The 25,454-nt window shown below is 35.8% G+C and overlaps 1 protein-coding gene across 3 annotated transcripts in view; it reads right to left on the reverse strand.

Moving 5' to 3' along the window:
- Nucleotides 1–25,454, reverse strand: part of KATNAL1 (katanin catalytic subunit A1 like 1) — an 83,463-nt gene that overhangs the window by 18,377 nt on the left and 39,632 nt on the right. For all 3 annotated transcript variants that reach the window (XM_028105595.2, XM_028105584.2, XM_028105592.2), the window contains exons 4-9: nt 22,860–23,028; nt 14,855–14,982; nt 14,368–14,473; nt 9,936–10,094; nt 8,847–8,973; nt 6,558–6,692 (exon numbers count right to left, since the gene is read on the reverse strand). In XM_028105595.2, the coding sequence (XP_027961396.1) occupies nt 6,558–6,692; nt 8,847–8,973; nt 9,936–10,094; nt 14,368–14,473; nt 14,855–14,982; nt 22,860–23,028 (824 nt within the window). The remainder of the gene's footprint in view (nt 1–6,557; nt 6,693–8,846; nt 8,974–9,935; nt 10,095–14,367; nt 14,474–14,854; nt 14,983–22,859; nt 23,029–25,454) is intronic.

The following is a 25,454-nucleotide window of genomic DNA, read 5'->3' on the forward strand; positions in this document are numbered from 1 at the left end:
CTCCCTGAGTCTCCAGACTGCCAGCCTACCCTGCACATTTTAGACTTCCCAGTCTCTGTAATTCCACGAGTTAATTCATTAAAATAAATTTATCCCTATATACATGTTCTATTGGTTCTGTTTCTCTGGAGAACCCTGACTAATGCAGGGTCTGTCATGAAATTTTAGTCAATGTACAGGCCAGGCCTATAGTCATCCAAAGACCAACTCACATAACAGGTAAGCTGGTTCTGGCTGTTGGTGGGAGACTTTAGTTTCTTCCCATGCGGGCGTCTCCATAGGCTATTTGTCCTCATGGTATGGCAGCTGGCTTCCCCAAAAGCATATAATCTGACAGAGGAAGAGCTAGGCAGAAACTATCCTTTTTATCATTTAGCCTCAGAAGTCACTTATAGCATCATTCTCCCATATTCTATTCTTTAGAAACAAATGACTAAGTCTAGTACATTGTCGGGGGAGGGTAACTAAGCTCCACCTTCTGAAGGGAAAAATCTCAAAGAATTACAGGAATAGACTAAATGGATTAAGACCTGGGGAATCCCAGCAAAGCAATGGAAACTATAATAAATAACCAAATGGAAATGCTAGATTTGAAAAATACATTTGAAATGAAAAATTCACTGGATGAGATTAAAAGATTAGCAATGGCAGAAGAAAGTGTCAATGAACATGAAGATAAATGAACAGAAATTATCCAACCTGAAGAATTAGAAAAAAAGACTGAAAAAAAATGTAATGGAGTCCCAGTGACCTGTGCAACAATATCAAAATCCAACATACATGCAGGTTAAATAAAAGGAAAACTCCACATAGTACATCATGGTAAAATTGCTGAAAACAAAAAGATAAACAAAATATCTTAACAACCATTAAGAGGGGTGCCTGGGTGGCTCAGTCAGTTAAGCATCCAACTCTTGATTTCAGTTTAGGTCATGATCTCAGGGTCGTGAGATTCGAGTTCCGCAATAATAATAAACGTCTAACAGCAAAGAGCTAGATAAACACCTACTGAACTAATAGAGAAAGAGTGGAGTTCTAATTATGATTACCTGTTTGGATACACTTTAGGAGAAAGCGATTTCTCAAGTTCTATGGTCACAAGGTACACACCTTCAGACTAATAATGAGCAAAGAGAAGCACCCAAAAATGATTACCTATAATGGACATAACATTTTCATAAGGGAAAACAAGTTTAGAAGAAAGCCTTTCAGTCAGCCAAATCTATTTTCTTCTCCACTATTTCAAAGAAAGCTAAATTCCTACTTTTGTACCACAAAGCATGTCTTTTCCCCAATAGCTGTTTAAGATTCTCTCTCTCCTTCTCCCTCTGCCCCTCCCTGCCTAAAAAAAAAAGAAGACAACCACTCAAGAAAATTCCAACCTGCTTTCTATAAACACATACTATCACATGACCCAGTTATTTCACTCCTAGGTATTTATCCGAGAGAATTGAAAACATATGTTCACACAAAGAATTGAACATGAATGTTGACAGCAGCTTTATTTACAACAGTTCCAAAACAGAAACCATCTAAATATCCATCAATAGGAGAATGGATAAATCATCTGTAATATGGCCATATAATGAAATCCTACCCACCAGTAAAAAAAACAATAACATTAATAAATCTCAAAATAATTATGCTGAATGAAAGAAGACAGTCCCAAAACAACTCATACTGTATGATCCTACTTGTGAAATTCAAAATAATCTATGGCGGCAAAGATCAGATCAATGGTTGCCTGAGGTAGAAAGGTGTTGGTGAGAGAGGAGAATAGGCTGCAAAGGGACACAAGAAATCATCTCAGAATGAAAGATATGTTCTGCATCCTGACTGTGGTATGGTTTCATGGCTGTATACAATTGTCAAAATCATCAAATTTTAAGTGGATAAAGTTTATTATAGATAAATCATTATTCAATAAAGTTGATTTAAAAAAACAATAGCCAGAAGGGAAAATATACATTACATACAATGGTGTGAATGACAGTGGACCTCACATCAGAAACCAGTGGAGGCCAGAAGATGACAAAATGACATCTTTATAAGTAATGAAAGAAAAAACAAAACAAAAAACTTTTTCCAACCCAGAATTATTTATCAATTAAAAATATCCTTCAGAAATAAGGGTGAAAGAAAGACATTTCAGATAACAAAAACTGAACTTGATGCTGGCAGACCTTAACTAGAAGAAATATTAAAGGAAGTTTTCTAGACAAATGGGAGATGAACCCAGATGGAAATCTGGACCTTAAAATAGAAAAGCAGAGCAGTGAAGGTGTTAAATATGTAGGCAAATAGAAAACACTACTTTTTGTGCTCCTCTTAATTGAAGTTTAAACTAACAATTTAAATCTCATTATATTGTGGGATCTATAATGAATGTCGTTATAAAATACATGACAAAATAGCACAAAGGCTGGGGGGGGGAGGCAAACAGCTCTTATATTTTCCATGAAATGGTACAATATTAGCTCAAAGTCAACTGTGAAACGTTACAGGTGCATATTGTAATCCCCAGATTAACTGCTAAAAAAAAAAACGGGTATAGGTAAAAATCCAATAAAGGAATTAAAGTGGATACTAAAAAATAGTCAATTATCAAAAGAAATTAGGAAAAGAGGTACAGAGAAACAAACAAAAGGGAAAATAGCAAGATGGCATACTTAAACACAGCCATATCAATGATTACATTATATTGAAATGGACTAAATACTCCAATTAAAAACCAGAAATAAACTGGCTAAATAGCCAGACCCAACTATTTGTTGTCTACAAGAACTGCATTGCAAATATAAGGACAGGGTGAAAACTAAAGGAAGAAAGCAGATATATCATGCAAACAATAAGCAAAAGATAGTGAGGCTGTATTATTATCAAAGTACACATCAAGTCAAAGGGTCTAAGTAGAGACATTTCATAATGGTAGAAGAACAAAGAAGATATACCAATTGTAACTGTTTATGTACCTAATGATAGAACTTCAAAATGCATAAAGCAAAGATTGACAGAACTAAAGCAAACAATAAACAAATTCACAATAATATCTGAAGAGTTTAACAACCCACTCTAAGTAACTGGTAGAAAAACCAGAGTAAAAAAATCATTAAGAATCTAAAAGACTTGAACAATATTATCACACTAACTTGATCTGACCAACAATTATAGAATATTATCAACAAGTACAGAATAAACATTCACCAAGAAAGAATATGCTGAATCATAAATTCAATAAAATTTAAAAATTGACATTCTACAGAGTCGTCCCTGATTATAATGGAATTAAGTTAGAAATAAAAAAAGGAAAATTAGAAATGAATAGCAAAGAAAATATGCTATAGCAAAATTGGTGGGATAAAGCCAAAGCAGTGCATAAAGAGAAATTTACAGCTTTAAATATTTATATTAAAAAAAGGTTTAAAACCAATAGTATAAGTTTCAAACTTCAGAAAAAGAAGATTAAACTCAAAGTATAATGGAGAAATAATAAAAATAAGAGGAAAAAAGTCACTGAAATAGGCAACAGAAAAATTACAAAGCAAAAAATTAGGTTTTTGAAAAGATTAATAATATTGATAAATCTCTAGCAAGATGATCAAGAATAATGGAGATAAAACACAAATGACCAATTTTAGGAATGAAAACTGAGCCATTACTGTAGATTCTCCAGACAAGAAGAAGAAAATAAGGTGTGTAGATTTGTATTATGTCAACTTAAGCAAAGCTGTAATTTCATTTCCCAGCATTCACATTGCATAGCTCTGGTTCAGTGTGGACCACATGAGTCATTATGGGTGAAATCTGAAAGAAAGTTGGTTCAGGGCGTGAAGTGCATTTGCAGTTCAAGCTTACTGTCACTTATCTTCTGACTCACCCTGCTAGTATGGAGCAGCTCCTGTCAGATTTTCTCCTTCAGCTTTTTTGACTCCTTAGCCAGGTATATATTTAATACTGTTACAACAGGACACCCCAATCATCAAAGTTGGAAGTCTCAAAAGCAATGAGAGCCCAATATGGGTTCCAGTCTATCCTCATGAGGTTCCAGGTCATCCACACAGGTTATAATTTGTCCTTGTTTCCACCACTTCATCTTCTCTTCCCGATTGCCCTCACTATTGACTTCAGGCTCCAGAAGCAGACATGCAATCAACAGCCTCACATAAACCCTTTAGTCAGCTTGTATGTTTGTATTAGGTCAAATCCCAATTTGAGAATTTAGAAGAAATGGACAAATTCTTTGAAAGACAAGCTACCAAAGCTTACTCAAGAAAAAATAGAGGGGCACCTGGATGGTGCAGTTGGTTAAGTATCCGACTCCTGGTTTTGGCTCAGGTCCTGATCTCAGGGTTGTGAAATTGAGCCGCACATCAGGCTCTGCACTCAGCAGGGAGTCTGCTTGGAATTTCTCTCTCCCTCTGCCCTTCCCACCCCCTGCTCTCTCTCTTTCTCTAAAATAAATAAATCTTTAAAAAAAAAAATAGATAACCTGACTAGATAGCCCTATACTTATTTTTAAATCAATGGAACAGAACAGAGAACTGAGAACTAGAACCCACACATACATAGCAAAATAATTTTCAACAAAGGTGCCAAAATAACGCAATGGAAAAAGAAAACTCCTTTTAACAAGCAGTGCTAAAACAACTCGATATATATATGTGTGTGTATATATATATATATATATAAATAAAAGTGAAACTCAATCTCTGACACTATATACACAAAATTACCTCAAGATGGATCACAGATTTAACTAAAGTTTCTAAAAGAAAAATAGGAGAAAACCTTTGCCCTTTGGGGTAAGCAAAGATCTCCTATGACACAAAAAGTGCTATCCATAAGAGAAAAACTTGACAAGAGAACATCATCAAAATTAAAACTTCTTATCAAAAGACACCATAAAGAAAACTGAAAGGCAAACCAAACTGGAGGAAAATATTCACGATGCATTTCTGATGAAGAACTACGTAGCATTAATAAAACAACAATAAACTAATTAAAAACTGAGCAAAGGACTTGAAAAGACATTGCACAAAAGATATACCAATGACCAAGAGGTACACAAAAAAGGCACTCCACATAATTAGTCATTAGAGAGATATAATTTAGTAGGATGACTAAGATTAAAATACTGACCATACCAAATGTTGGCAAGGATATGAAAATACTGGACTTTTCATTTCGTTGATGGTGTAAGTGTAAAATGGTACAACCACTTAGGAAAACAGTTTGAGTATTCTAAAGTTAAATATTTTGGGGGGTTTTTTTTGTTTGTTTTTTAAAGATTTTATTTATTTATTCATGAGAGACAGAGAGAGAGAGAGGCAGAGGGAGAAGCAGGCTCCCAAGCAGCAGGGAGCCCGATGCGGGACTCGATCCCAGGACCCTGGGATCACGACCTGAGCCAAAGGCAGATGCTTAACCATCTGAGCCACCCAGGCGCCCTATAAAGCTAAATATATACATATCTACCCTAGGACCCACCTATTCTATTCTCAGCTATATCACTCAAAAGAATCAAAAACATTCATCCATAAGATCTGTACCATATTTATAGCCTCATTCATAAGAGCCCCAAACTAGAAATAACTCCAATGTCCACCAAAAAAGGAATAAATTGTGGTATAATCATATCAAGAATAAAATACCAATACATGTAACCACATGGATGAATCTCAAAACATTACATTGAGTGACAGTAACAGACACACAAGAGTACACATGTAATGATTCCATTTATATGAAGTTTAATAATAGGTAAAATTAATCTATGGTGATAAAAATCAGGAAAGGTAATACCTATTGAGGGTTTGAATTAACTGATAGAGGGCACACAGAAACTTCATGGGGTGACAGAAATACCCTACATCTTGAGTAGGGTATTGATTAAACAGGAATATTCATTTGACAAAACTCACCAATTACACACTTAAGATTTATACATTTCATTCCATGTAAATTTTATCTCAGTATAAAAAGAAAAAATTCACTTATGAAAATTTCAAGTCATCAATAGGATGAAGTTATATTTTTCAAAGCAGCATATTTTTAAGAAAATCCCAAGAGAACTTTATTTTTAATCACTTAAGATTTAAGGACTTTAAATTTAAAAGTAAAACTTTAGATATCCTATCTAATTTATTAACATGAATACTGCTCTCAGGGTGCCTGGGTGGCTCAGTCGTTAAGCATCTGCCTTCAGCTGAGGTCATGATCCCAGGGTCATGGGATCGAGCCCCACACTGGGCTCCCTGCTCATCAGGAAGCCTGCTTCTCTCTCCCCTACTTGTGTTCCCTCTCTTGCTGTGTCTCTCTCTGTCAAATAAATAAATAAAATCTTAAAAAAAAAAAAATACTGCTCTGAATATAAGAACTGCTCTGAAATGTAAGGGACTTCAACGGAGTACTACTGTGGCCTTTCTTCCCATCTATTACAAATTGGTTTTGTGATGTTATAAACTTTAAGCAGAATGCCAAAGGACTAAAGACTTAAAGAACTAGAAAAACGTAACAGGAGGAAAAAATATATATATCTTAAAAGGAAGGCATCATACCTGTTGGGAGAGGTATATATATCCTTTTTTCTAATCTCCTTCTCAAAGCTTCATCAATGTCCCATGGGAAATTAGTAGCAGCCAACACCATAACCATCTTGGAAGGATCATCATTCTCTAAAGCTCCTCCAACTCCTATACACAATTAGGGGAAAAGAAGGCATTTTCCTTAAAGTCCTTTATTCTCTCATTCAACTAACATTTCTAAGCATCAGCCAGAGGCTTTGTCATAAGCTCAATGACGAAAATAACGCAGTCCTTCTGACCTCTGTATGGTGGCAGAACCAGACACACCAACAGATTAACTATAAAACAAGGAGGCAATAGAATTCATATAATCTATTACAGGATTCTAATCCTGTAAGAAAAACCATTTTTTTCCTGTAAGAAAGTGAGTGTATAGTTGCTCTGAAAAGAAAAGGCATGGGAGATTATGCTGTTTTATTCCTTTTTTAAATCATGAAGTCCCTCAAAAAAATTTTATTCTAGTTGTCAGTCTAATTTATTTTCTCAAGAAGGAAGAACAGAAGAAGGTTCACATTTGCTAATGTACTAGCAAGCAATCATAATATGGCAGGATATACTGCAATAATTTTATCCTTCAAACTTCTAAGTGACTTGGAAAAAATAAAAAATCTGAGAATGAACCTAATAATCATCACTACTGAAAATATCATTTCTTTTTAAACCAAACCAAACATATATACCTTGAGCCTACTTTTTCAGAATTAAAGTTTTAGAATAAAAAGTTACAGGTTACACAATGGAAACTTTGGAAAATGTGCAGTAAAAAACAAACAAACAAAACAAAACTCACAAGCTTTATTACTAAGAGTTTCTAGTTGTGGCCCGGCATAACAAAGTAGTGAATTTAAAGCAACCCAGTTCAATATGGTATTTTCTTAATAAATTATTACCAAACTCCTGTTTCAATCATTATCACAAAGAATCAAGCTATCCAACTAATAATCAACATTAGTCACAAACACCCCTTGATGAAATTCAGCTGACTAAATTTATATTCAGTGATATTTTTAAAACATCTAATGTATTTCTCCTCTAGATCCCTCCCCCAAAATATACTTTAGCAGAAATTCAAATGATAAACTCAGGGAGGGCAGGGACTCATATACTACACTGTGTTATGCATCCTTACAGTGCCTGGCACTATATATAACACACGCTGTAATATTCAGTAAGTATCCACCGGTGCTGTAGAACCATAGCTGTTTTGAAACAACACATTCTGGATATTTTTTTTAAACACATTTTACATTTGCCACACAACTACCAGAATAATAAACCTCTGAAGGCAGCTCTGGCCCACCACTCTCTTCCTTCACTGCCATTTCTTTGAATAACTTCTACCAAAACTTCAAAGCCCACCTTGGCCATTCCGTTCCATGACTCCCTCAGTCTGGGTGGTACCGCTCCCGCTGTCTTCCCCACCCCCAGAGTTTAGTTCTACCACACAATTTAAAGTGTATTGTTAAGCTGCCCACTTCCCAACTACAGCAGTGGTTCTACTTCTTGGTTTCATGATATGTTGTCTATACTCTTAAAAATTACCGAGCTCCAAAGAGCTTCTGTGTGTGTGGAATACATCTATCAATATTTACCATTAGAAATTAAAACTGAGAATTTTAAAAAATATTAATTCATTTTAAAGGAACAATAAATCTAGTATTTTGTTAATATAAATAACATTTTATGAAAAATAACTGTGATTTTCAAAACCAAAAAAAATTTAGTAAGAGTGGCATGTTCCTACATTTTTGTAAATCTCTTTAATGTGTGACTCAACAGAGAACAGCTGGGTTCTCTTATCGGCTGCTGCTTTCCATCTATGATGACATCCCAAATGTCTTGCAGCCTCTGAAACCCTCCACTGTATTCTCGTGAGAGAATGAGAGCGAAAAAGGGCAAATAATGTCTTGATATTATCATGAAAATGGTTTAGCCTTTGCAGACCTTTTAAGAGGGCCTTAAAGATCCCTGGGGCCCTGGACCACATCTCTGGAAGCTCTGCAGTCCAGGTAAAGTCCTTACCGGCCATGACATTCCTTTTCTTTGTAACCTCAGAACCTGAAATGGCATGTGATTCATAACACATATGCGGTAAATGCTGAGTGCATGAACAAACTGAACAAGTGGGTGGATGAACAAATGATTACAAATAAATTCAGGCTGCCTTCCAGTCTATTCACTGAGAATTTCCACAATATGAATCTACCCAAAATTCAAAAAGGAAATATAACAGTTTGGGGACAGTAATTAAATATCAATTACCATCCATCTGAATGAGTAGTTCAGACTTGACTCTGCGACTTGCCTCATGTTCATCAGAGGTTCCTCTTCGACTACAGATAGAATCTATCTCATCGATGAAGATCGTGGTGGGCGCATAAAATCTAGCCTTTGTAAAAAACATTTTAAAGAAACCATTCAATGAGCTCATAAAACAATCTGAATTTTTTAATGCCATTTCCTCCTCCTAGAACAATGGTTAAAAAAAGAGCAGAAATTTCTCACTGCTTTATTGCCACCATCTGGCTATTGACAGAGATTAAATCATTTACATCAGAAAATGGAAATTTCTAAAAATAAAAGTTAGATGGTTGGTGAAGGTGGGTGACAGATACATGGGGATTCATAGTACTATTATTTCTACTTTTGGGTTTGAAAATTTCCATAATATAAATCTTTTTAAAGATAAATCATCCAAGATGAACCATGAGAGACGATGGACTCTGAAAAACAAACTGAGGGTTCTAGAGGGGAGGAGGGTGGGGGGGATGGGTTAGCCTGGTGATGGGTATTAAAGAGGGCACGTTCTGCGTGGAGCACTGGGCGTTACGCACAAACAATGAATCATGGAACACTACATCAAAAACTAATGATGTAATGTATGGTGATTAACATAACAATTAAAAAATTTAAAAAAAGATAAATCGTCCATCTCCATCTTCCAATACATATTCTTAAATAGCTACTGCAAGTCCCTTATGAAAAAAGAACAAACTTTAATGACAGATTGATGTCTGATTTTTAAAACATATACTAAAATATACTCTGCTCAACCAGCTCATTAGAAATCCAGAAATATCACACCACACACATTTCCAAAGTGTCTTCCACCCTCACTGGATAGGATGCCAAAGGGCCTTCCCTTACCTCAGAGAGGAAAGGAAACACTGAGGACACATCAACTACTCCACAAAACCCACCACCCCATACCTTACTTATGTGTCAGGATGAACTGTTCAACTACAACTCCATTTGCCCTTTTAAAAACAGATCCCTAGGTAAATGGATGTAAAAGGGGTATCATCTGCCTACACAAAGAGTACTTTGAAATCTGAATATATCATCACTCACCATTTCAAACAACAGACGGACTAACTTCTCAGATTCACCTCTATATTTAGATGTCAGTGTAGAAGAGGAAACGTTGAAGAATGTTGTGCCACATTCAGTGGCAACAGCTTTAGCTAGCATAGTCTTACCAGTGCCTGGGGGTCCAACCATCAGTACACCCTGAAATTTCAAAAGCTGTATTAAATGTTTTATCAGATTAAAATGCATTCCTATAAAATATCATCAGCTATTGATGTACATAAAAATTTTCCCATCAAAAGATAAACTCAACTGTCACAGTAAAATCAGTGTATTTGACATAAGTATCATTTCATAGATTTAAAAAAAAAATGACTGATTTCACAAAATGTCTCAAATCAGAGGTACTTAGAGATGGGCTAACAAAAGAGATGGCCAGACAATAAGAAATCTTCTAATACGTTGAGAAAGAACCTACCCAATTTTCTTAAACCTGGAAGAAGATAAATATGTATAGTTTTGAGCATGGCTTAAGAGTGACTGCTCTGCTTAAACATAATGAAAGTAAGCCATTTTCTACCACATCTAGTAGAACTATCTATCCCTTACCCTCCTAAGGGACAAAACCTGTCTTCCACAACACATAATACACAGTTTTTAATCAAAAGTAGAAATCCACTTATTAGTTAATAAGGTAACTAAAAATCCAGTGGCAATTCAAGCATAATCAATTTAGCTAGCATTTTATCAGCTTAATGTGCTACAAAATTAATAGTTTATATAAAAGTGTTACTGATGAAAGAGCCACTAAACATAGACTAAAAACTAAATTTTAGTTACTTCTCACCTTTGAAAACAAATAAAAAACTCTTCTGTAAAAATAAGTCAATAAGGAGTAAAAGTTATTCAAGAACACCAATCCTCTAGTGTTGAAGACTACTGGATATTCAAATACTCAGTATTTTCTTCTTCCAGTGGGAGTTCAAATACAAAGTTAATACATTTTTTTTTTGGTATATTAGTTGGTGATCTTTAAAAGAATTCTGTCCCATTTATTAATTTAGTTTAATAAGCTTCTGGGGATTTAAACTTTGAAAACTATACACATGTAAAGTTTCACAAATTTAGGAACTGTCCAAACCCTTTTCTAGTGTGAAAATTAATGAAAGGAAAACTCCTTTAAAATAGAGCTGCGAGGCCAGAAGGGGGAGTTCTCATGCCCTACAACTCTTAGTCAATTGCAGACCCAATTGGAAGAGACCAGCCTTGAGAGTCTATTCTACATTAGCTGCTTCACCACCCCAGCAGGAGGAAGAAAGGTTTTTCTCCTCCCCTGGCAACAATGAGACAGTGTCAAAACCAATGAGACAGTGTCAAAACCCAGCCAGTGAAAAACGACTATACTTTCACCTCACACTTGACTCCAATAGACTTTTTCTTTATTACAGCCCTCCCAATTTCCCCTTTTCTCTATTAAGAAGTGTTCTCCTTTGTTCTTGAGACTTGCCTATGGTTCTGCCATAGCTTGCGTGTCCCAAATTGCAATTCTCTGCTATTCACAAATAAACCCATTTTTTGCCGATAAAATAACTGACAGTTTTATTTTTAAGGTTAACACTGGCTATAGAATTCTGACACCCAGAAAGAGGATTGGAAACACTACTTTTATAAAAAATCTTTTTGCTTTCCAAGGAGCTTATAACTGAATGAGATGGATATTTTGAAAACTGTAAAAACAACTAATGGTATAAGCCCAGCTATAGCAAAATTCATTCTTTCTCTAACGTCCCCTTTGAACGTCCGCTCAGTTCCTGCAATGTCTTCCATGTGGCCACCTCTAATATGAGTCAATTTCCAACATCAGCATCTGTACATAAATAAAATCACACAGTATTTATAAATTTCAACTCCTCGTAACATTACTCTTTCAGTTATCTCCTTTATTTCTCCTTCTGTATTGGCTCCTTCCCTCAGCATATAAACATACTTAAATCTGTCCTGTTTAAAAAAAAATCCTTCACTTGACCCTACAAATCCACTTTCTCCCTTCTCAGCCAGCCTTCTTAAAGAAAGGGTTCATTCTTACTATTTTTTCTTTATGAGCTACAATCTCACTTCTGCCTCCACTAATTCACTAAAATGACCTAATTTACTAATCCAATGGTCACTTTTCAACTTACATCTTCTTTCCTTCTCCCTGACCTCTGATGGCACTGATACCTGATGTTCATTCCCTTCTTCCTGAAATGCTTTTGCCTAGGTTCTGGGACACTGTTCTCTCCTGACACTCCTCCTACTCATGACTCTCTTCAGTGCGTTCCAGGTTTCCTCCTCGCCTGCCCTCTACATTCTCAAAGCAATTCCAAGCTTCTTGCTCTTTTTCTTTTATAAACCTCCTTGAACAATCTCATCCACACCCATATTATTACAATTTTCTCATCTTCTCAATTTCCAGTATCAGTTTACAGTGTGCACCCTGTATAATAAAGAATTTGGCTGGTCTTTTTCCCCAGTTCCTGGGAAGCAGACTATAAATCCTTGGAATTTCCAAAGTGACAGGAGTGTTTTTGTTGTTCATTTGAACCATGAAATTTTATGCTGAGGTGACTCATGGTGGGCCCCTATATAGTTTATGCTAATGAGATGATTTAAGATGGTGGCTGGACTTGCCAGAAAAACCCACCATGGGATTAGAGGGCTGGACCTTGAGTCATATGATATCAACTAGACCTAGAGAAAGAAAGGAGACTGGAGACTGAGACACATGGGCAGTGATTCAATCAATCATGACTATGTAATGAAACCCCAATAAAAACCCTGGACACTGAAGCTTGAGTGAGCTTCCCTGTTGGCAATACTCTATATATTGCCACACATCCATGCTCTAGGAGGGCAAAGCATCCTGATTCTATGGGCAGAACACAAGAGAAGCTTCACTTTCAGCATCCTCACAGATCTTGCCCTGTGCATTTCTTCCTTTGGCTAGCTCTGATTTGCCTCCTTTTGCTATGACAAAACTGTAATTTTAAGTACAATGCTTTCTTACGTTCTGTGAGTCATTCTAGAAAATTGCCAAACCTAAGGGGGTAGTAAGAACCCCCAAATTTATAACCAGCTGACCAGAAGTGAGGGTGACCTGGGGATGCCCAAGTTTGCATTTGGCATCTGAAATGAGGACAGTCCCATGGAAAAGTGCCTTCAACCTGTAAGGTTTGGTCCAATTTGGGGTTGCTGGTGTCAGAAGTAATTGCACACTCCTTCAAGCCTGGAATTTGGGAGTCATACAACTTGCCCCTCACCCTATAAACACTCAGTCATAATGTTATCATTTAGGTTTTAAACATCTCTCACAAATCCACCCATTTCTCACTAGTCAAATAACAAATGTCTTTTTTCATTGTTCAGCTCAACTATTACAACAGCCTCCTTCATCAGATTCCTCACCTATAACCACCTATGCCCATCTCCAGTCCATCCTTCACACTGCTGACCAAGGTGATCTTTCTACATGTGCAAATCACCTTCCTGGTAAAGACTTACAGAGCTCATCATGATAGAGGTAGGTTATACTTACCAAGCTCACTGTCTTAAAACTCCTTTAAATACCTATTTTAAGACTTTTTTTCTCTCTCTTTTAAATATTGTTTTGAAAGTTATAATAAAGAGGGAATGTATGGTAATATGTTACTGAAATTAGGTAAACCTATACCAGTCTATAAAAGTTTTTAAGTTGTAGAAGACAATCAAAATGCCATGAATATTCCAAGCTATTTGTGTAAATATAAAATCTCTCCTCCTCTTTACTTTTAGGCGTGTCAAAAGAGGAAGAGATATTGAGAAGAGAAACAGACCTTCCTAGCTAATTCAGAAGGGCAAAGTAAAATCATGGTTTTATTTCACTCTACCGATCAGATTAAAGGAAGCCTTTGCCTATGACTAAGACCAAAAAAAGTTCCAGGCAGCCATTGTTAGAAGGGTTTTTTAATATGCTAAAATAAAAACAATGGATTTAGGAACTAGTCCTAAGCAGGCTTTTTACTCTAAAGTGGAAGGCATGTCTGAGAATAATATCAAGCCTAAATGAAGTGATCAAAGCAATTAATTAGTGAGAAATATGCCAACTTTTGGAAAGGTATTTATTTGATCAAATACTTATTCTATAAGACTATCTACTATTTAATTTCTTTCTTAACTTATTTACAGAAACAGACATGTAGAAAATTCTTAAAGCTAATCCCTAACCTGGCAAACCTGAGGGGAGTGACTTAACTAAAGACTGTAGTTTCAACACTCTGTTCCTCTGAGAGACAACACATCCCAACTACAAATTCAAATCCAGGTATTTAGGATGTATAAAAACCTCCTCCAATCTTTACTAACTTGGTTAACAAACACATAAAAAAACCCACAATGCTGTCATTCATGATCACGTAAGCATCATTTTTATACCTATTTTATTTTAATAAATGCTCACCTTCCATGGCCTTCTAATCCCTTTGAAAAAGTCAGGCATCCACATTGGAAGGACAACAGCTTCCCTTAGCAACTTCTTAGCTTCTTCCAGATCTGCTATGTCATCCCTTTGCAAGAGCAGCAAAGTTCCATGTTTATTCACGGATACCAGATATGGTCAATACTAATTTTTTTAATTTTTTATTATTTATGAAATTATATTAAGAACACTATCTTAATTAATACTGTATAAAATGATCAGTGAAAACATACTGCAGTTATTAATTAGGATATGTTATTCACTTAACAACCTTTGTCATTTATGTCAACATCAAGTTAACATGTAAAATGTCTTGGTTAGATTTTTGAAAGAAGAACTGTCCTGTCAATTTTACACATGCGTTTATTATGATGAAATCATAGTCATAGATAATAAGAAAAGATTCACACAAGGCCAACCAATAACTTGTTTTCTCTGCTGCTTTAATTCAAGAACTTAAAAGACTTACCAATGAATGCTAGGATTCCTGGATACAATGTCTCTCTCAAGCGCTTCCACTAGATCCTTATCATACCCGGCACCATCAAATTTAGGAATTTCACCATCACTTGTCCCATCTTGCATATTCTTCCTTCCCTGTAGACAGGTATAAAAAAGTACTGGTCCATAACAAGATAACTTTAACATCACTGAGCTTTCAAAATATTATAATGTAATCATTTTAAGTAATTTTTCATTATTTTAAGAGAGAGTTTTCTGATTACCCAAATGCCATCCTCCCCCGTTTATTTCATCAGAAACAGATGAATTGGCCCACTTTATTACACACTTCTTCACATTTACATCCTTGGGGGTACAGTTTCAAGACAAAAATGATCCTTGCTAGATACTTCTGAATTTGTGGATGCAGGGAATTCCCACCACCACCAAAGAATATACAGAATATTAATGCAGAGGAAGAAACAACACTAATTTACTGAGAACCTACTACATGACAATAAATCTCACAACATTATCTCATTTAATACTCACAATAAGGTAGGTATTGTTTCCGGGACTCAGATGAAGTACCCTAATCAAGTTCATAATTATTAAATGTCAGAGTAGAGATTTTTATGCAGCTCTTCCGGACTCCTCAAACCTATACCCTTTGCACAACATCAGACCACCTCATGCCTAACTAAGTCAGCTTAAAGCTGAAGAGCTTTACAAACTATGAATCCTCCAAAGCCAAGAAAGAGGCTGCAGATGAGGAAAGCCTTTTACAAAGCCTTTTTCCTGTTACTCCAAGCACCTCCCAGGATTCAGGGTTTCTTCCCAGTAAAGTCCTCGGACCACATCACAAAGTCACTGTAATGATAATGGTAAAAGGACCTTTTTAAATAGTATTATTAAGACCACTAAAGCAGTATACTTTACCCCAAATTCTTTATTTAACAATATGGGGACTTAAAAAAAGAATTACATCCTCTGGTTTCTATGGGGTTCTGCTAAGATGTACTCAGCTTTGAAGAGCTTTAAATGAAATGCGCTCAGTTGCTAGAGATAGTTCAACCACTGGAACTACTTCAGGAGACAGAGCCAAATACCTCCCTAGAGCTTCTGCCCCACAGTTACTGTCTAATACAAAAATGAAAGGGAAAGTGGTCAAAAAAATGCATGAATTTCCTAAGCTTAAATCTGAAGACAGAACAGAATGAACCTCTCCTACCACACTTCATCTGAGATTAACCATAGGCTTGATCATAAGTGCTGACAGGGGACTAGATGGCTCCCCTTGGTCAAATGCTTGAGTTCATTAAGCCACTAGGTAAATGACCAAACAGCAGTCTTGGTGACTTGACCCCAAAAATGAATAATTTACTGTTTCTGGGTAGCACAGTGACAATATTAAGCTAAATTTTCAGAAAGATCCTTGTATTTCAGACGATAGATACCAATAGTGACACTATCAAAAAGAGTACATTTCTGGCATACTTACCACAACAAACATAATATCTACAAATTTAAAATAAGCTCAGCCTAGAATCACACTTTATAATACAGGGAGGACAAGGCTACAAAGTCACATTCAAACAAATCACTGGAAATTCTCTGTAATCGTTTTAAAAACTCTTCTAGAAATAAATCAACTAAAGAATGCAACAGAAACCAATATATCTGGGACTTAATATGCCATGATATGGCACTGTAATTTAGACTTACCAAAAAATTATTATTAAAAAATATAAGTAGACATCCATTTTAATATGAATGCCCAAGTGGTAGGGAAGACATGATAAACACTGCCAAGGGAAAGAAAAAGCTGTACAATTATCTCAAAGTAGTAACAATCGGAGGATTTAAGAATAACCATGTGAGTATCTGTCTAATACACTTCATCGTGCATTAGGTTTTATCAGTGAATGAAAATACACTATCTGCCCTCACTGAGCATCTAATCTAGTAGGGGAAACAAGTAACAAGTGAACAAAACAAAAACACACATAATCAAACTGTGAAATGCTATGAAAAAAACTAAGTGGTCTGTGTGGCTAAGAGGTACTGAACCAATAAAACAGATTGGAGAGACAGGCAGAGGCCAGCTCACCTAGGCCCCTACAGGCTACAGGGAGGAGTTTGGATTTTACTCTAAATGCATCGGGAAATTTTTGAAATGTGTTAAGTAGGGGAATGACAGGATCTGATTTATATTTTTAAATGACCCTTCTGCCTACTGAGTGGAAAACAGATGGGGTAGAGGGAGAAGTAGAAGCAGAGAAAGAAAAGCCTGTGTTATAGTACTCAAGGTCAAGCCTTTCAATTCACAGAAGAGAAAATGTGGGTGTAAGCCAGTAAAATGACTTGCCCTAGAATCCAAAATTTATCAAAGGTAGAGATGAGATTTGGATACAATTTAAGTACTCCAAAAAAGATTCTAGGAACTCTTCCAAGTCAAAATGGTGAGGTTATTAAAAAACAAGTTTAGATAAACTAAATTAATTAATTTGGTGACATTGGGAAATCAACAAAATGGGTGACCATTATCCTTCATAACAAATACTCCCATAAACTAGAATAGGGATATCAAATATAAGTAACTGTGGTTTCAGTTAATGAGCTAGATTAACTGTAACACTTAAAAGAGACTTTATTTCAAGCAATAAAGATAACCTCACCCAAGATACCACCTGAACAGTTTTTAATAATAATAATAATAATAGCTGCAATAACACTGAAATGATCTTAGAAATCTTTGCTTAGATTTTCACATTAATTGACAAAGGTCAACATTAGCAAGAATTTGATATTTAGCATGAAGTCTGACAGACCTTTTTCCTCATTAAAGCAAGTATTTTAGCATCTTTTTACTAACATCTAAACTACCCTTATCAAGGAAAGGTTTGATAATGATCTTTCATTCGTACTGGCTAATCATTCTATGTGGAAAAAATGAGGCTAAAATTAGTGACTAACCCAATATTATATAAAGTCAATTAATGACACACATTGGCCTAAAGCACAAATGATGGTTTTTACATTTTATTGCATGTCTTCTCACATTGGCAGATTAAGTGAAAGATAGTTACTAGCTCTGGGTCTTGCATTTCAAGTGACAAGTGAATTGCACCCAAAGAAGAATTATCCAGGGCAATGAAAGATTCAAAAACCACATCATCTAGAGGAGGATCAGGGACACTAGAGACATTTAAGCTAAAGAAGAAAACACTAATGGAGCCACATGACCAACTGACCTATTTACCTGTATTTCCTCTATATTATTCCAAAAGAACCAGGACCAATAGAAAGTAAGAAAAGATATAAATTTCAGATCAGCAAAACAATTTTCTAACAATGAGTTCTATCTACCAAAGGGATCATTGCTCTTATTAGGCTGTGAGCTACCCAACATCAGAATTACTAATTAGTAATAAAAAAAAACCACTGGCCCGCAGTCATAGGGATGTCCAAGCTCATCCCAACTCTGAGCCAAGCAACATCATGTTGGTAGCTTGAAATGGGTCATAGAAGTATTTATATCACAGAAATCAGCTGATGCTACAAATCAGGGCTTAATTTATTGCTTTGGTAATGGTCTAGACTTAAGAAAATAATGGGGAAGATGTTAATAATGCTGAGGAGACTTAAAAGTATGCCATTTCTGTAGTTGTTACATTGTAAATAGTACAAAAATTAAAGAAATATTTTTCCAGTATTTGAAAACTATTAACTGCTTCATGAAAGTTGCTCAAATAACTGATGAATGAGTGAACTACCAACATGCATTTCTATTGTTTTACTGTCATCTGACTCATTAATGAAAAAAAAAAATACTAACCAGCATTCGTGTCAGAACTACATCTTTATTCATTTGTTAACTGCAACCATAGGTTGGCTATAGATATAAGAGCTGAGCAAAAGTCAGCAAAGGCATTCTGTGAGAGTCCATTTGCTCTACAGAATTTATAATAAAGAGCACTATATATTTATTTGTAAATTATGACATCCTTTATAGCAGATTTATAACAAACGTGTGAATATGTATATACACACTTTTTTCAGAAAACTAGTTATTGAACATTTACCAATACACTGCTAGTTAGATGATCATCGTTCACCAAATAGTACCCCATATGACAGGATCCGTTTCTTCACAAGAAAAAGAAAAGTTTTTCTGAAGTCATTGTTCATTTGTATAATCACTTATCAACAGTTCTCAATCCAGTTTACAACATCTCTCCACCTCAGACATCCCTAGACTTACTCGGTGATGAGAAGGAAAGTATTCAGAAAGGGCCATTTGTTACATGTAATTCAATGAAATTAATTCCTTTAAGTTTAATAACTTTAAATCAATTCTATTAACATAATTTACCATACTTCAATCTGAATTCTATTTAAAAACATATATATATATAGCTTTAATCATGAGATCATAATGGAAGCACTGCTCATTTCGCTAAGAGTTAATTAACCATAAAGTCATAGTTTTAAAAATACTTGAGAAATCAGAGTTTTATGAATTAACTTTATTTTTGGTTACAATACAAAAACAGTTCCTCTGCTACTTAATATTTAATTTTAGACCATCCTTTTTCAATTAAAAAAATGCATTTGTTATTTCTATGTGTATTTCTATACTGACTCTAGGCTTAAATAGTTAAATAGTAATACATCAAATTTTCTCAGGTACATTCAAATAAGACTGAAAAATATAGCTGTCAAGGTTAATTGATTCATCTCACTCCCTCTCATCAATAAGAAAATAATCAACGTGCGGCCAGGAGTCACATTTTATTAAAGTCTCTATTCCCAGTACCTGCAAGTATGACAAACACAAAGTACGCACATAATAATGGTGTGTTAAGTAAACAAGGTAACGAACCTGCTTTATGATGACTCTGTGGACTTCAGGGAGAGAAAAACTATAAGGGCTGAACAACAGATCACTATACAAAGTGATTGTTACTTATTGAAAAACAGTATTTTTAAGCTTGGACCCAACTTGAAGCCCATCAACAGTTTAAAAAAAAAAAAAAAAAAGAGGAAAAGAAGACTTAATCACTCCCAGAAAATGAACTGGAACTCTTACAAGAAACAGGTGTTCATGATACATTAAAATAAGATGCTAAGCATTCTCAAATAAGAGGCTATATAGCATACTGATTAAAAGCTCAGGTGTTAGGGGCGCCTGGGTGGCTCAGTCATTAAGCGCCTGCCTTCAGCTCAGGTCACGGTCCCAGGGTCCTGGGATTGAGCCCCACATCAGGCTCCCTGCTCAGCGGGGAGCCTGCTTCTCCCTCTCCCACTCCCCCTGCTTGTGTTCCCTCTCTCTCTATGTCTCTATCAAATAAATAAATAAAATCTTTAAAAAAAAAAAAGCTCAGGTGTTAAAGAATTCAACTCCTAGTTCCCCCACCTACTTGTAGGTGTGACTCCGGTGCCTCAATTTCTTCATATGTAGAACAGGGATAACAATGCTGAGGTCACAGAAATTTATAGAAATTAAATAAGCCAATATATATATATAAAACTTCAAAAAGGGGCTAGTAAGGTTAAGTGTACTCAAGGACGAGTAACAACTGCTCCTGCTATTATTATTAGTTGCCCCATAACACAGTTTGGGCAACACTAAACTAAAAAATCCAAAGACAGTAAGAATCTTGGGCGAGATATGTAATTTCTCTTGTCCTTACTTTTTTTTTTTTACATGTATAAAGTTAAGTGGTTGGAGTACAGCAGCAGCTTTCAAACTTTTGACCATGACACAAAATAATAAATTCATTTGAGATCATAAGCTACTATATACTAATATATAATTATATGATTAAGTTTTTATATATATTCATATAACTAAATATTTTTTTCTCAAAATAACAGTGTCCGAGTCTGTTCTCTTTTTTTTTAAGCTGGTTGCAATACACAAAACTAATTTTAAAAACAACACTGGGGACTACAGTATCTCCGAGGAGCCTTCCAATACAAGGTACTCATTTTCAAATTAGCATTCAAAGGCTGGGGATATCTGTCAGTTTCACCTAAACTCCCTCAAACCCTATCACAGCCTTCAGTAAATTTTAAGGACACTAGTATTCTAATGGGTATTTCAGTGCTTACAATAATAATAACTGAACCAAGTACACTTTTCAAATTCTAATAAACTTTGCATGAGTTTGTTTTTCTAAATTGTAGTCCCTTTTGTGTCCAGAGTGACTCAGAAAACATCTTTGATCTTCAAACAACTGTAGGGTTTTGTCTTTTTTTTTTTTAAATAAAGGGCTTAGTTTCCAGTGACATTTGAGTACTTACATGTCAATGAAAGAATAAGATTTAGAAAATTATTTGGAACTTTTTAAGAGACAATTTGCAATCTCCAGAAAAATCTGACATTCAACAAATGCTGCCTCATTGCTTTGTTCTTTGCTTACGAATCACATTTAAAAATCAACATTTATTTAATTGTTCTGGGACTCCTTTCAAATCCAATCCATATTTTTAATCTAGTTTGGTAGGGATAACTACATAATATGAGAAAATCCTAAAATAAAGAGGAAAAAGATCTGGGACTTCACAAATTCCATTCCAAGCCCCATTTCTTACTCTCTGAACTTGGGTTAGGTACTTCAGATCTCTACCTCAGTTTCTTCATTTATAAGATGACTACCTACTTCATGGGATTGTTTCCTGAATTACTGTCTAATCACTCTGAATGGTGCCTAGCAGGGAAGCATTCAATAAACCATGACCAAGATTATTCTCTTGTGTTATGTAAAATTAAGGTAAAGACTAAAAGTTCCCCACCTGGTTCGAGAAGTTTACCTAAAAGCTACTAGCAGAGTGAGGGTTGAACTTCAGCCCCTACTTTATGCTCTAAAATGCAAACCAAGGTTAGCTGACAAAAATGAAGAACAAGGGAGGAAACAAAGATGACACATAAGACAGAGATTTTTAAGTATCCATTCAGGTGGCTTTTGATAATGGCAGAAAACCAGTTCAATTTCACCAGCAGGAATGATTAATTCATTCATTAATTAGTGCCCCCTCACGAATCCCAACAAGTATCAGAGAAGGAATCACTGTTTTATGGTATAATAGCTCTGACAAATTACAAAAAACAAGTAGAATCTATCTTTGAATCTATCTCATGAATAGAAATACTCATAAAACACCAGTTTTATTCTACCACAGATTAAATATGCACAAGGCCTGGGAAGGTGGCCTGTGCAGAGTCCTGATCTACTGGCTGAAATTATACATGGTAAAAATATGCAAACACAGCATCTAATTTTGAAGGATAACAACTTGCTATTAGTGATAAATTATATTTTCATTATAAATGCCATGGCATCAACATGAGGACATATCCTGAACCCCTAGCTAGGAAAATTTAAAACTTCTTGGTGGCAATTCAATAATAATCATCATTCATGTATGATGTCACAATGGAAATGGGAAATGGTATCACTAAAAATCGAATTGTGTCCTTTCCCTAAAATTAAGGCTAAGAGATGGGTCGGATCACCCTGGCCTGCTCCCTCCTCTGTAAGATTATCTGAAGTCCATTTTAAGGGCAGGACAGAATTTCCACCTAGGACCATGTTCATTCACCCATCAGTTTCCCAGATAAAGGAAATGTACAAAGTGAACCCCAACCAAGGAAAATTCTCTAATTAAGAGAAAAAAATCTACATCCTTCTAATAAGTCTTTCCCCTACAACGGTTTTCATTTATTGCTCATTTTAATTTAGAATACTTGTTAAAATATATTTTAAGTTTTAAACTTTATTTTGAATATTTCTTCCAAGATACATTTTACTAAAGATCTGTGTGTATGTTTTTTTAAATATATTTCTGAGGTTATTAGCACCGCTGAATGGCCTTCAAAATGCAAAGACTGCTTAGGTTTTAGAATCAGACTGTTTTTTAATCTCTTCCATGTCAAAACCGGGTACCCTGAAAAGCCAAAAGATACATATATAATATGCACCAAAAGTCATGGGCTTCAAGGGCATTAGTTACAAAGAGAGTCTTGCCTTATCATCTCTTCCTCTTGCTCTATAATCCTTGTCTCTACTTGTAGAGGGTTTTTCACTCTTGGATATGGGATGTGCTCGGCCTACAGGTCCCCGGCCTCCTATTCCTGGCATGTCTTTCCTCAGAGGTCTTACTTCTCGATTGGGACGCCTTATCTGAGGTGGAGCTCTGACAAGAAAAAATTAAAATGAAAATTAAGCAAAGGCAAAAGTATTTCAAACTACTTTAGTCAATAAAACTATTCAGTCAAGAAGCCCCAAATCTCAGTTGTTCCCTTTTGCCAATTCACGGCTACAACTATTAGGTCAGTTTCTAAAAGTGTTTTTCTTAAGGGAAAAAAAAAGTCCTTTTCTGTAAAACCTACCAGTTGACACAATTTTTAAACACAGATAAATATGTGTAACAGCAATTATTTTGTCAAAAATAATCACCAATAGAGGGCAATACAGACTATTTCCATCTAATAATAGTGTAATGGAAAGCCAATTACTTTATTCATTACTGTCCTAAGCCAAGACTAAGTAACTTAAAAAAAAAAACCAAAGCATATGAAACTAATATTAAGTGTCAATTATACTTCAATTTTTACAAAAGCATTAAAAGCTGAAAGGAGAGGATTTAAAATATGTCTATTTGCATAGTTATTAATTTATTGACAATCAAAATTATTTTCTCTGCTTCCTTACTGGAAAATCCAACATTTCAGTCATCAAATTATAAGCAGTAGGGCTAAGCTAAACAATGAAATCTTTTTATATACAAATTAATTTATGTGTGAAAATGTTATTCATGCTTTGACAGTGTCAAAAGTAATCACAGGATCATTCAAATTACATAGGCTCCCACATGTGAATTAAGAACGTCAATGATTATGTATGGTGAAGGATGTTAGCTAGACAAGTATATAACTCGGAATCCAGCAAAACAGGAAAATAAGATGAAAAGCCAGGAAGGATGCAAACTCGAGGCAACAAAGGTGGAAGACTGTTGACATACTGCAGGTCTAATAGAGCATCATCAGACTGTTGGAATTAGACCACTACATGAAACTGCTAAGGATAAGTGAAGCTGGTGAAAACTGGGTACCTGTCTATTAGGTTATAACATGCTAACATCGGAATCCTTGGAGTTCAGTCCAGCTAAACAAGTATTTATTGACCACCTATTAGGAGGTATATGGCCACTAGTTTGCTAGGCCCTGGGAGGAGAAAGATGAATAAGCAATCTTGTGAAAGAAATCACAAAAAAGGAAATCACAGAAAATAGCGTATAGTACAATGGCTACAAGGCATTTTCAAATATAAAGATATTATTGTGGTATTAGTTCTAGTGCATGATTAGTCTCTTACGTATCTGCCAATAAAATAAACATGTGATGAGGCTGATTTAAAAAAAAAAACTAAAAATGTTACATGCTCTATTCCTACTATTTCATTGCAACCACTATTTTTTGACTGAACTTTTGTTCTATTTTGATGGAGCGGAAAGTAGTACAGCAGAAATTTACTTTTATTTTTATACATTTGTGCATGCATAAATGTCTTTCCTGAATCAGACCCACGGGTAAGGGGCCAAAGACAATAAAAATGAGAGCAACAATCTCCTCCACAGAGAACACGCGTCAAGTTTGCCCTTCTGTTAGCAGCTGCACCAGCTATTCAAATAGTCCGTCATTGTTTGTGGGTCTGCTTTTTAGACACACAGCCGGCCTGAAGCTTTTTGCTCCCTAACAGCAAGCCCGTCCCTTCCAGCTGCATGCCAGGCTGCTCATCAGCTGCTGGGCTTGCCCTGCTAGGCCTCACTGCTTAGGGCTGAATGGTAGAGAATCCCAACACTTCTGCCTTCTCAGCTTGTGCTTTCCCCACCTTGGCTTGCTATTTAACAGTTGCCTTGGAGTCCTGCTGTAGTCCATTTTGCACACGCATTCGGCTCAGGAAAGCTGTGCTGGGAGAAGAATTATTTCAAAGCTCTTACACAGGCTGCATTCCAAGTGCTTGCGGCTGCTGACCTTGTCCTGCCACTCAATATTCTGATAGGCTCATAAATGGTCTGAATGAAACCGCTCGGGAAGCCAGATGTGCCTGGTGGCAAGTCACATATCTCCCAGAAAGTGTGCCTGTGTCTGTGAGTCTTCAGTTCCATCTCACTGCAGGTTGACATTACATTTGTAACAGACTCTGTCAGCTTCCCAAAGGACATCCTTGATTCTGCTCTGTACTTCGTCCATTAGCGCGTCACTGCACAATGTCATGCTTCAATTTAAGGACTCAGTGACAGCTTCCAAGCTGGGTAAAAAATAAGTCTCAAGGCTTCTTTCACTGGACTCTTTTGAAAGAGAGACGTCAGTAGGGTTACAAAGCATCATCAACCTCTGCCCTGATCGTCAAAGAGAAGACGACACTGTACTAGCTCCCAGTATTCCAAATGTAGAGAACTGCCGGTAGATGTGCAGACCAAAGACTGGGTGGTCTACACTGTGCTCAGTTCTCCTCTATTTCCCTCTAGGAATGGGAAGAAATAGGCCTTTTTCTATCATATGCAAATAAGCCTAATCTCCTCCAAAATCCAGGATTTCTTCTTTGTAAGCCATATTA

Source organism: Eumetopias jubatus, unplaced genomic scaffold, assembly GCF_037043125.1.
Source record: "Eumetopias jubatus isolate StellerSeaLion01/CBP00866 unplaced genomic scaffold, mEumJub1_p1.0 scaffold_3, whole genome shotgun sequence".
Taxonomy (NCBI): Eukaryota; Metazoa; Chordata; class Mammalia; order Carnivora; family Otariidae; genus Eumetopias; species Eumetopias jubatus.